Source organism: Budorcas taxicolor, chromosome 5, assembly GCF_023091745.1.
Source record: "Budorcas taxicolor isolate Tak-1 chromosome 5, Takin1.1, whole genome shotgun sequence".
Lineage (NCBI taxonomy): Eukaryota > Metazoa > Chordata > Mammalia > Artiodactyla > Bovidae > Budorcas > Budorcas taxicolor.
Window position 1 is genome coordinate 18,134,421 of NC_068914.1, and position 13,069 is coordinate 18,147,489.

The following is a 13,069-nucleotide window of genomic DNA, read 5'->3' on the forward strand; positions in this document are numbered from 1 at the left end:
GATGTGGCTGGAGTGGACGAGTCACTCCATGGCTGGGGTGGGGAGGACGGTGTGGGAAATAGACTGAGAAGGCACAGCTAGAGGTAATGCCCTGGAAGAGATAAACATCGCTGCTGAAAAAGGCCACAAGGCCTGAGGATTAGGTCGGCTTTAGCCACGGGGAGATGGTTGGTGATCGCCACAAGAGCAAAACTGGTGGAGAGTGGTTGGAGTGGATTGGGGAGGGCAATCAGAGACAGCAAGCAACCTTGGCACCCTGTCCCTCATTCTAAAGGTGCCACACAGCCATTGCTGCTGGCAGCCAGGGCCAAGGTGTGGGCAATACCAAGCAGCCTGACCATTAAGTGCTCGCTGTGCCCTTGCTCTGCCCCGCCCAGGCCAGGCTCTGCTGTCAGTGACTAAGGTTCACATCTGGGGAAGACATGCAAGGACAAGGGGGACCCTGGACGTTAACAGGCCGGGGGAAGGCAGAGCTGCTTGACGACTTCATTTGGCTTCTGTCTTTTTCTGCTGGGAGATGGTCTACAAAAGAACATCACACAGAGGGAATTGGAAGCTAAGATAGGAGGAGACAGAGATGGAACAAGCAGCCGGTGCAGGGGATTTCAGACGGCCGGGCTGTGCCCTCCCATTCCACTCCCAAGCACAGGGCTGCTGGCCTGTGGTCAGAAATTAAGGCAAGAGCATAAAGGATAGAAACGCTCAGAAGGTTTGAGGTGAATGAAAGTCCTAATCTCTAGCCCAGGAGATTACAGAAACTACATCCTGACAGAGCCTGTAGCCAAACTCTGCCTTCCTTCCATTCTTAAAAGGAATTTAAAAACAAAAAGCTCAGGACACTGCCTCGAACACTCAATAAACACTGTCATTATAATAATATATATTATACATATACCTTTTATATCATAGTTATCATTATTATTCTGTAAATTTCCAGTGGTCAGAATTAGGCTCAGTGGGTAGGATTTCCAGGGACAGGTTTCATAGTAATATTACAAAGACTTTTTCATCCCCAGAACTGTCTCCAAGAACAGAAATCAGCAGCCTGATAAGATCCTGAGTTCCCCATCACCGGGAGTCCAGGCAGAAGCCAGATATTCTGTTCCAGATTACCTTCCCACCTGGAAGTTTGGTCTGCCCACAGCTCTGACTGCCTCCTCTGGCGAGCTGACTAATGTGGGCTCTGGTTCTAGCCACTGGCACTAGCCACCCCACTGGACCCAGCTCACCTACATGCTTGTCTGTTCCCCCTGCAAACTGGTGGCTGGTGGGACAGTAAAGCAGGCATCCCTGGGCCACACGTAAGTCCTCTTTTCTGTAAGAACAAAGCATTCCAGGCGTGGAGGCTTTCGAGTTAACAACAGGGTATGTACACATGCCAGTGATCCAGGGGGGAAACTATTCCATCCCATTTTACAGTTCAGAGCACCAAGATTCAGAGAGCAAAGGGTAGTGAGAGCCAAGCCTCAAAGTCAAGTCTCTAGGCCACCTCACTCTACACAGCAGGCAAAGGGCCAGTGCCCTGACAAGCTGTTTCAACCCTTACCCTCACTCTGGCCTCTGCTGGTCAGAGCCGTGCATCCCGGCATGTTCACATGACTTCACAGCCACTCTGAGTGGCCCAGGGCAAGTAGGTGACAGCACTCCTTGGAGGTTTCCAGGGCTGTTATCAGATGGCCCAGAGATACAATACCCAGGGACGGGGGAGCCTGGTGGGCTGCCGTCTATGGGGTTGCACGAAGTCGGACCTGACTGAAGTGACTTAGCAGCAGCAGCAGCAGCAGGATTGCCCAGGCCAAAACTCACTGCGGCCCACCTTCCCAGTGCCTTCTCATTGGTGAGATGGGGAGACAGAGGCTGAGAAAGGGATGGCACTGTGCCTAATGCCACACTGCAAGGAATAGAAACTGGGTACCTGACTTTCAGGGTAGAACTGGGCTATGCCATCCTCATGTAAAAAGAAGCAAGGAGGCCAGGACAGTGCAGGCCAGCTCAGCACTGGCCCCTGTCCAGAGAGATGAGCAGAGCTGTCTTCCAGCTCACTGAGTCCTCTCTCACTCCTGCAGCCTCCCAGAGCTGGGGATCGATCCCCACTGCATCAGATGGACACCCCTGCTGTGACTGCCACAGTGGGCTGCGACCTAGGAGTTATTCCTGGAGGCCAACCGATGTCAGCATCTCCAGAAGACGATCAAGAGCTGGGGCTAAAGGTAACTGGAGCAGGGCCTGCTGGTGTGTTCACTGGGGGCACCCTGACCGCCTCCCTGCAGCACAGGCCTCAGAGGACCCCCAACTTGGGGCTGACTGGGGCAGTGCAGGCCATAAGCGGTAGCACTACTCACCTGAGGGGCCTTCGCCTCTGCGTCAGCAGCCCCAACTAGTGAGTGGCTGGCCACAGCTCTGCCTCAGGGACCTCACCTGACCCAGATATCTTTCTTCCACCCTGAGGACTCTCCAGGAGGATAAGGTTCAAACAGACACTTACAAAAACCAGCCACAGGAAACAGCATGTGAAGAAATGGAAAGGACACTTTTGGGACTTCGCTCAAGTGCCATCACCTTCCCCAAACTTCTGCTGCTTCTCCCTGCCCCCAGGGGGATGACCCTCCCCCTTCAGTCCCCACTGGGGCTTAACCAGATGACCAGCGCAGCTGCTACTACCCAAGACTCTGGTTTCTTTACCCCTCTGTCAAATTCCTCTCTGAATTCACAGGCCTGGCACAGGGGGGCACCCCGTCTGTATCTGATAAACTGATGAATGAACTGAAAAAAGTAGAACCCCTAATGGTGATAAATGCTGCTAACATTCACCATTTAGGGACCCATGGGCACTGGGCCTCTGCGCTGCTGGCTCCATGCCAGGTCTGGGTCTGGGGCGGAGCCATGGAGAATCCAGGAGCCCACAAACAACATCCCCGACCCAGCTCAGTGGGGGGAACAGCTCTGCACGGTCCCCAAAAGACTGCCAGCCATCCTCTTCACCCCTCAGAAGGTGCCCTAAGCCTCTGGGAGACCATTCCAGAGAAGCAATCTGCCTCATTCTGGGATAACACTTCAAACACCACATCCCTGATCACCAAACCCCAAATCCAGCCTCACAGCACTGATGTGTGGGCCTGCTCACCTTCAAAAGAGAGGCTTACTTTCTACACAGTGGCCCCCACAGCCCTAGAAACAGAGCATCACCGGGCCATCGGGACAAGCCCCACAATAATCAGAAACACACCCGCTGTGTCCGGCACCCATCCACCAAAAAAAGGAAGACTGGAAGGGAAGACCTCTGCAGGGGGCTGCTTGTGTGCCCCTGCAAAGAGCAGGGGTGAGTCTGGGGCCCACTAAGGCTCTACTCTTCAAGCAGAGATTTTCTTTGAAGAATTTTGCATTTAGGTTTGGTTTTACATATATGAAAGAGTGCTTTAAACGACCTATTAGGTAAATATCTTCAGAGCCCTCCCCTCTCCAAGCCATCCTGCTTCACTTTCAAGTACAAGTGATGCTCCCGAAAGGTGCACCATGCTGGCCCTTTATGTATACTGCCCCTGGTACACAGCTCCACTCTGATACCCACAAAGCAGGCAGATCTGAGGGTAAGAAGCCCCAGATTACAAGCACTTTCTCTAAAACAGACAAGAATGACAGGACACAAGAGGGAGTGTTGGTGAATATGACGTGGGGTGGTTTTCCTCTGTGCTCACAGGCTTCCTTGTGGCTCAGATGGTAAAGAATCTGCCTGCGGTACAGGAGACCCGGGTTCAATCCCTGGATGGGGAAGATCCCCTGGAGAAGGGAGTGGCAACCCACTCGAGTATTCTTGCCTGAAGAATTCCACGGACAGAGGAACCTGGCTGGCTACAGTCCGCGGGGTCACAAAGAGTCAGACATGACTGAGTGACTCACACACACACACACACACACACACACACACACACACAGAACTAGCGCTGTCCCATCAGCACAGCTTCAAGATGGGTTTGATCAATTCAACCCCATTTATTGAGAAGCCTTGGGATCTCTAGAGCTGAGCTAAGGCCACGGGGTTTACGTCTGCCGACCTCCAGCTGCAGGTAAAGGATCCTGGCCCTTGGGAAGGGCTCACGAGGACAGACCTGGGTGATGAGGTGAGTGAAGTTGGGGCAGGTGGGAGGTGGTGAGGAGCACGGACCAAGATGCTCATGAGCACTTCCTAAACAGTTTTTTTTTTTTTAATGACAAAAAAACAGGCATACCCAGTGCAGAGAAAACTCAGTAATCACAGAAAAGTACAAAAGGCTGCAAATCAAATTATAAGAGCTTCCATCTTCAAATTTTCACAAGGAAGAGGAACAAGCCATTTTGTAGGACAGAATTAACACAGAAGTGAAAGTCAAGCAACTTGGGCTCAATGTGATAAAATCTTTGATACTGAAACCTCCTGTCTTTTTGGAATGGGCCAACACAAGAAGTAGGGAGTGCCCTGTCCCTGGAGGCAACCAAGAAGAGGCCACATGAACACCCATCTGGGTCACCATGGCAGAGGTTCCAATCGCAGGGGGATGATCATCTCCATGTCTAAGATCTCTTTCACTTGTGGGGAAGGAGGCCACCCCACACCACCCAGCATGCCCACCAGCCCTTGTGCCAACTCACCCACAGGCGTATCCTCACTGATCAGCAGGTATGTGTCAAAGAAGTGGTTGGTGAAGAAGGGCAGTCGGTTCACCTGGCCTGGAAGTTAGAGAAGAAGAGCATCAGTCAAGTACCTCATGCCAATTCTATACGTCCTGCAAGGGGCACAGAGTAGGGGCTACCGTGGCCACTGAACCTGCATCCAGTGCCATGGCCCCTGGCAGCTCACTGCTCTGCCCCAAGGCAAACCAAGAGTAACTACGAGGCAGGCAGAAGGCTGTGAGGTCATTTGGTCAGCCAGGCCACCAGCCACGTGTAGCTATTGAGCCCTGGTCCATATCAGGATGTGGTGAAATGTAAAATACACACAGGTTTTTGAAGACCTTCTATGGAAAGTGAAAGTCTCTCAGTGGTGTCCGACTCTTTGCAACCCCATGGACTACACAGTCCATGGAATTCTCCAGGCCAGAATAGTGGAGTGGGTAGCCTTTCCCTTCTCTAGCAGATCGCCCTGACCCAGGAATTGAACTGGGGTCTCCTTCATTGCAGGCAGATTCTTCACCAACTGAGCTATCAGGGAAGCCCTGTATGGAAAAGTGAGTATAAAATATCTCATTTGTCTATTATATTGATTATGTGTGGAAATGATAATACTGTAGTTATACTGGATTATGTAAAATACATTATTAATATGAGTCGCACCTGTTTCTTTTCTAATGCAATTCCTAGAAAATTTAAGATCACACTTGTGGCTCACATTGTATTTCTACTGGGCAGCCCAGTTATACACAGAAGAGGAGCTTGGTAAGGAAAAGGGCTGTCTACTCTGTTAACCACCGCAACTCTGGTGCCCAGAATTTGGCTTGGCACAGAGCTTCAGAACTCCTTGGAATTTTTCAGAGCAACAGGACTGTCTTTTCTTATTCATAAGGAGTTCCTTTGACCACATCTAAGTCTATGCAATACTTTGGCCACCTGATATGAAGAAATGACTCATTAGAAAAGACTCTGATGCTGGGAAAGATTCAAGATAGGAGGAGAAATGGACGACAGAGGATGAGAAGGTTGAATGGCATTGCCAACTCAATGGACATGAGTTTATACAAGCTCCGGGAGCTGGTGATGGACAGGGAAGCCTGGCGTGCTGCAGTCCATGGGGTCGCAGAAGTTGGATACAGCTGAGCAACTGAAGTGAAAGTTTAAGCAAATGAGGTGATTTTTTTTAATTAAAAAAATTTTAAAGTATGTTAATTTACAATGTTGTGTTAATTTCTGGTGAAAGAAAAGTGATTCAGTTCTTTTCATGTTCTTTTCCACTGTATAGTTTATTATAAGATACTGAATATAGTTCCCTGTGATGTATGGTAGAACCTTCTAATCTACTTATTTTTTATAGAGTGGTTTGGGTCTGCTAATTCCAAATTCCTAATTTATCCTCCCCCTACCTTTCCCCTCTGGTAAGCATAAGCTTGCTTTTTATGTCTGTGGGTCTGTTTCTGTTTTGTAAATAAGTTCAGCTCTGTCATATTTCAGATTCCATTATAAGCAGTATCACTGGGAATCTGTCTCTGTCTGCCTGACTTACTTCACTTAGTATGATAAACTCTGGTTGTATCCATGTAACTGCAAATGGCATTATTGCATCCATTTCACGGCTGAGTAGTATTCCACTGTATATATGCACCACACCTTCTTTATCCAGTCCTCTGTTGATGGACATTTAGGTTGCTTCCATGTCTTGGCTATTGTAAATAATGCTGCTATGAACACTGGGATGCACGTATCTTTTTGAATTAGAGTTTTCTCCAGATATATGCCCAGGAGTGGGAATGCTGGATCATATGGTAACTATTTTAGTTTTTTAAGGGACTTCCACACTGTTCTCCATAGAGGTTGCACCAATTTACATTCCCCGCAATGGGATAGGAGGGTTCCCTTTTCCCAGTGAGGTGATTTAGAGTGGAGCCTCTACAGAAAACCTCAGGAAGGGGCCAATCACTAAAGACCAAGTGATTTGATGGGAACTTTCAGTCCATCCCCAACCTTAGGGAGGGAAAGAAGGGAGGCTGGAGATTTCCAAGATTTGATGAGCTTCCAGTTTGGTGAACACATCCATGTGCTGGAAGGATGGTGCACCTAGAGAAACACGGAAGCTCCACCTGACCCCAGGCCCCCACGCCCCCCACAGAGCTCATCCCATGCATCTCTTCCATCTGGCTGTTCCTGAGTTGTACGCTTTATGCTTTATACTCAACCAGTAAATGTAATAAGTGAACTATTTTCCTGAGTTCTGTGAGTCATTCTAGCTAACTGAACCTAAGAAGGGCTTGTAGGAAGCCCTGATTTATAGCTTGTTGGTCAGAAGCACAGGTGGTCTGGGACTCACCACTAGCATCTAAAGTACAGCTGAACCCCTAAATCCGTGGACTCTGACCCTAATACCAGGTAGTTAGCATCCAGATTGAACTGAACTGTTGGACACACAGTCGCTGTCTGGAGAGTTAGAGAACTGGTTGTTGGTATTGGAAAACACCCCAGTAGGCAGGTGAGGGCACTTCCCCCTCTGACCCTGCCAGCCAGGGCTGGGAGGCTGGCCCGTCTCACATGGGGCCAGCATTGTACAGTGCACACGTTAGCGGCTTGTGCTGGGTCTTCCATGGGCCCTGAATGTGGATGGGCTGCAGCCCTCTCCTCCCTCATTTCCGCGGACCTGGCTCCCTCAGAGTTTAGGCCAGGCCCAGGAACACAGAGGCCAGCACTTCCCTCATTGCCGTGTGAGACCTCCTAGTGGGGAACAGGCAGGACTAGCGGCATTCCCATCCCCACCTGCCTTCACTCAGGCACCAAGCTGTGTCATTTCTGGTTCTGCAAGCACTGTAGCCTCTTTCTCCCCTCCTGGCCTGGACCGCTGGCCCTTCTGCCTTCTCTTGCCAAATTCCTAGTCATTCTTCAAGTGTTTGTCTTAGATGTCTCTTCTTCCAGGAAGCCCTCCCTGACCACTGCATTTCATCCACACCCTTACACCGTCTCATATGAGGAACCTGGGGCTCCTCACATACACAACAGCCTCAGAAACAGGCCAGTGGTCAAGGGCTTCACTTTTGTTTGGAACTTCCCTGCACCTCTTTCTAGTCATGTGACCGTCCCGAACCTGTTTACTCAGGTGTAAAACAGCGATAACAAGAAGACTTAACTTCTTTGCTGTGCTGGGGATTAAATGAGATTACATACATAAAGCTCTTAGCACCATGCTCTCGACCACAGCGTGCACTCGATAAGTGGTAGCTGTGATTAACACCAAGATGGTTAGATATCATCACTGACTCAATGGACATGAATTTGAGCAAACTCTGGGAGATAGTAGAGGACACAAGAGCCTGGCATGCTATAGTCCATGGGGTCGCAAAGAGTCAGACACGACTCAGCGACCAAACAGCAACAAAAATTAATGGCAGTACTTCCCATGCAGCCAGAGGGGGATGGATCCCTGCTGGGGGCCTTGGGCTCCCTGATGGAAAGCGGCTGAGCCAGGGGAGAAGGCTCAGGGGTGCCCAGAGAATCTAGGGTGGGCTCAGGCTGGTGGGAGAGGGAAATCAGCCAGGAAAAAGGTCACCCACAGCAGGATCGTTCTTTTTCAAATTTTGTTTCACACAACCTGCCAATAATCAGCCACTGAGAGTCCTGCACGGGCAGCTGGGCAGAACCCGGGGGACCTGTGTCGCCTGCCACACACTGAGCAGGACTGAGTTCTGGGAACAGGCTGCTACCCCAGGAAGCCCAGTGGCCTTGGGCTGCCAGTGGGGGCTGGGAAGGTCCTGGGAGGAGTGGGAAAGGGGAGGGCCCACAGGTCACTTGTTCGCCTAAAGACACTTTTAAAGCACGGAGCCTGTGTCCTCCCGCCTCAGGAGCCTCAAGGCCTCTGGCCAAGTGGGAATGTGAGTGAGTGCAGCAAGGGGAGGGACCACGGTGACTTCTGCGAGGAAGGGGAGTCCAGTTGCCTGCAACCACAATGCACCCCTCTGTCTCCGCCCCACACAGCTCATTCCCTGCTCTGGCATCTACTGTTCACTGAGCCCTGGATGCCTTCTCCGGACATCCCCGGCCCACTCGCACTGATCCTTCCCTACAAAGTAGATGTGAGTCCACCAGCTTTAAATGTTTCAAACACACAAAGATCACAGGCCTGAGAGGAGAAGGGAGAAGGCGAATTTCGGCTGCAGGTCCTGGATGACAGGCCTTCCCCACAAAGGCGAGGAAGGGAAAGATTTGAGAAGGAAGCAAAGCTGGGAAGGTGGAAGAGTGGAGCGGTCAAGATACTCAGAGTGGGAAGGACCAGGTGTCCACCAGGCCAGGAAGCACGACCTCACTGAGAGCTGTGGGATGGGATAGGGAATTCTTACAGCTCGGAGAGCCCCGCAAGTGGCAGAGCCTGGACTGGAACCAGGAAGGCCTGACTTCAGCCCAAGTCCGCCTCCCCAGGCCTCTGAAGGTACCAAGGCTCTCACTGAGGTCGCGAGGGGTAGAGCCTATGTCCCGCCCCCTAGCTCAAGACTAGAAGGTGCACAGGACAAGGAGCACGGGGCAGCAACCAGGAGCGAGGCCTGGGAAGCCCGGCCACTTGCTGCTGCGCGACCTGGGCAAATCTCTCTGCCTCTCCGGCCACCGCTGCCCAGCCTCAAGATAAGGACAACAAGCCCTCACTGCCCTCCCACCCTACAACTCCCTGTCAGAGGAATCCCGTGCACCCCTTCACTGTTACGGTGACTGCAGGGTGGCCCATGGGAGGGCAGCAGTGAGGGGCCTGACATGGCGAAGCCTGGGGGCTCTGCCGTCACACCCCTCACACCCAGTGCCTGTGTGACCCGCAGGAGGCTCACTGACCAGGCTAGACAAGAGGCAGGGCAGGTCTCCGCAGGCCATCACCTCCTGCCTTCCCAATAAGCCCACAGGCCCACAGCGGGGAATGCCAGGGAGCACACGGATGCAGGGGGGATGCTGGGAGGGGGTGTAGAAATCTTTGGCAGAGAGGACAGGCTGACAAAGAGATACGACATTGAGGGGGTGTCTGTCCCTAGGCCTGACCTATCACTGGCTACCAGGAATGGGAGGAGAGATCAGCTGGGGCTACATGGCCCCATCGTGCCTGAGGAACCACACTGGCTGCCCCCCACAGGGCCCAGGAAAGGGGACTGTGCCAGCAATGGCACAGACACATAAATACATACATTACACACACATGCAAAGCAGGCTAGCTCACAGGCAGGCTAGAGAACGGCTGGGTGGCCGAGGGAAAGGCCTTAACTCCTCTGTTTTCCGCACCCTATTTTCCTCCTCTTAGAGAGAGATGCAGGTGATAATAAAAGAGCTAACACTTAAGGATGAGGTGGTTGGATGGCATCACCGACTCGATGGACATGAGCCTGAGTCAGCTCCGGGAGTTGGTGATGGACAGAGAAGCCTGGCGCGCTGCAGTCCATGGGGTCGCAAAGAGTTGGACACAACTGAGCAACTGAGCTGGACTAAACACTTATTCAGCACTTAATAGGTGCTAGGCACTATTCTAAGTGCTTGATACACATATTAGTTCATCTGGTCACTCTGACAATGTAAGAAGCAGAGTCCTATTGTTCTTCCCATTTTAGAGGGAAGGAAGCTGAAACATGGAGCAGCTAAGAAACTTGCCCAGGAGAACCCCCTGGAGAAGCGGGGCTGGAACGCAGCAGTCCGACTCCACGCTGCTGCCTTGTGCCCACTTAGGGTGCATGAAGCACCTCCAGTGTAGAGAGCTCAAGGGGAGACTGCCACCTCTCCCAGGAAGGCAGCTGAGCTCCTAGCACCTGCTTTACTTTTACAGGTATATTTCTTTTCAATGGGGGTGGGAAGGGCATGAATGTCAAGGTCACGGAATCCCTGAGAAGGCTGAGGACATCGTCCAGCAAAGCCAGAGGGTCAGAGCTGGTCTCTTGGGCCCCTCACTGAGGCCTCTGTGAATGGGGCAGAGAGGGGCAGGGGCCTGGAGTTTTTGACCAAAGCCCCAGGGGAGGACAGAGTCTGGATGGAGACCCAGCTGGGCCCTGCTCTGTACGACCCTGGGCCAGCTGCTTCTGCAGGCACCAGTTCTCTCCTTTGTGAAGTGGGCCAGGAGTGGAGAGAGGGTCTGAGACCCCTTCCGGATCTGCCCCGAGAGTCTCTGAGGCTGTGCTGTCTTCCTGGGCTGCCTGGGTGGGAGTGAGCTCCCCACTGCAGGGGCATTCCAGCAGAGAGCACGCCCAGCCTGGAAGCCAGGACCGGCAACTTTCACAAGACTCTCGGGCAGCAGGACGCCAGCAGCAACCCACCAAGCATGAAGCTCTGGCCTCCTCCAGAGGCTCCTGGCTCCCTGGAGTGGGAGAAGGAGCCGGCCCCCCTCAGGAATGTGCTTGCCTGTGTCGCCTGGCACGCTGTTCCCATAGCTCTTCCCTGAGGGCGCCTGGGCCCCCGGGGACACCGAGCCAGCTGTGCCTGCTAGCCTTCCTTCCTGCAGACCAGAGCTGCTTTTCTCTCACTGTCCAGGAGAAGGCAAATGCTCAGGCCTTCCCCGGCCTCCTCTGTGGGCACTGGAGCTGGCACTGACCTGGCTGCTGCAGGGCCAGGGGAAGGAGGGCTGGTCCTCCCTGCAGGGAGGAGAGACTCCTGGCGGCCACACCCTCACTCAGGCTGTTCCCTCCTCCAGGATGCCATCTGTCCCTCCCTCTTAAACAACTCCTCAGTCTTCAGGGCTCAGATGAAACATCTCCCTTCTGTCGGGCTCTCCTGTGCCCACAGGCTCAATGGAGCTTTTCTTCTGATGGGCTTCTCTGGAGCTCTGTGCAGCCTTTATTACCACTTTATTCACCCTGCCCATAGCAGTTCCACCCATGTCTTTCTCCCCGATGAGACCTGACTCCCGAGAGTGTCACTTCTTCCATACCCCCAGAATTGGACAAACAGGAGATCCGTAGTAGGTGCTCAGAAGAAAACCACGGAACTGAAGAGAACCCGGGCCTGTCCCTGCATCCCAGAAGAAGGACAGTTCATTGTCACAGAAGCCTCCCTTAGAGCACAAGTATTTCTCAAGGCTCTTCCCCTTCCCTCCTGCGTCCCAGGCCCTGGGGATGGCTGGTATTTTCAGCCCTATGAATCCTACAGAAGCAACTGAGGCCCAGAGAAGGACGTGCGTGCCCAGTCTCACACAGAGCAAGGCTGGTGTGAGTCCCAGAGCACAAACCCCAACCACATATCATCTAGCCCAGCCACCCATGCCTGCTGTGGGGGGAGAAGGCAGAGGGTTGGACTTACCCCAGCATCCAGAAATCAGCACAGAAAGCCAGACCACGAGGCAGCTGGAGGCTACGTGGCACCTCATGGCTCCTGAGGACAAAAGAGGGAGAGGGTGAGAAGCTGCCTATTGGAGCTGCCCTGCTCTTCCAGCTCTTCCACTGCCCACCCCTGCTGCTCCCAGGAGAACTGGGTCTGAGACAGGAGGAGAGGGAACTGAGGCAAATGCGGGTCGGGGGCGGGGAGAGGACATGGGGAAGAAGAGAGGGTCTGCAGCCTGTGGTTTGGTCATCGCCCAATGCTGGGTATAGCACAGCGGCCTGAGAGTAACGGAGATGAGGGCAGGGGCACCAGTCTCCTCTTTGCCCTCGTGGAGGTGGGTTACATGGCCTGTGGGCATAGCTCAGGGGCTCAGGGACAGGTCTGTGACATACACTAGGCTCCATGGGTGAAGGAAAGGGCTGGTGCCCGCCACTCTAGGATAGCATCCCTCAAGAGCGATGGAACCTGGTAAGGGGGGACAGACTTAGGACCCAGGTGCTGAGCTGGAAGGCAGGTATCTCAGCGTGGTTGGCAGACCCACTGCTCCGACCACCGCCCCCCCCCGCCGCCAGCCCAGCCAAAGTGCCCAACAAACACGTCCTTTCCTGTTTTTATATCTGTATATCATCTCATAACCTTGGATATGAAAGGAAACACCAGGCCACAGTGTCCAAAGAGGCACAGAGAAGGGAGGTAACTTGCCCAGGGCCCCCAGCAAGTCTGTGGGAAGTTGGATCTGGACTTTTCTGTCTAGCTAAGCTCTAGAGAGATTTGGGACCCGTCAGCCAGAGGCTCAGCAAGGCGGTCTTCCATCTCTAAGCCTTCAGATGTGGCGTTTCACCCCACCCTTCAAGCCCAGCCCCACGACAGCAGGGCCACGGTTCCCTGGTTCCTTCTTTCGCCTGCAGGCCTCCCTGGAGCCCAGCAGCGACACCAAGAGAGGCCTGCACTCCTCAGCTGGGAATCCCTGCCTCCCACTGAACAGTCTGTTAGTGTTGCCTCACCTCCGTGTCTCAAGTCAAGCCCACTCACCCCCACATCCCCACGGCCTAGCCAAGGGTCCACACACCCTCCTTCAGGCAGCACTTACTATGCCCCTCGCCTGGGAGGCATTACCCTTCCCAGT

At 53.1% G+C, this 13,069-nt stretch overlaps 1 protein-coding gene across 1 annotated transcript in view; it reads right to left on the reverse strand.

Annotated features, from left to right (window-relative positions):
* The window catches only part of CDH23 (cadherin related 23), a 388,293-nt gene extending 376,304 nt beyond the window's left edge, over window positions 1–11,989 (reverse strand). Inside the window, exons 1-2 of the mRNA XM_052640480.1 lie at window positions 11,923–11,989; window positions 4,627–4,704 (exon numbers count right to left, since the gene is read on the reverse strand). Of these exons, the coding sequence (XP_052496440.1) occupies window positions 4,627–4,704; window positions 11,923–11,989 (145 nt within the window). The remainder of the gene's footprint in view (window positions 1–4,626; window positions 4,705–11,922) is intronic.
* Between the last annotated feature and the right edge of the window lie 1,080 nt (window positions 11,990–13,069).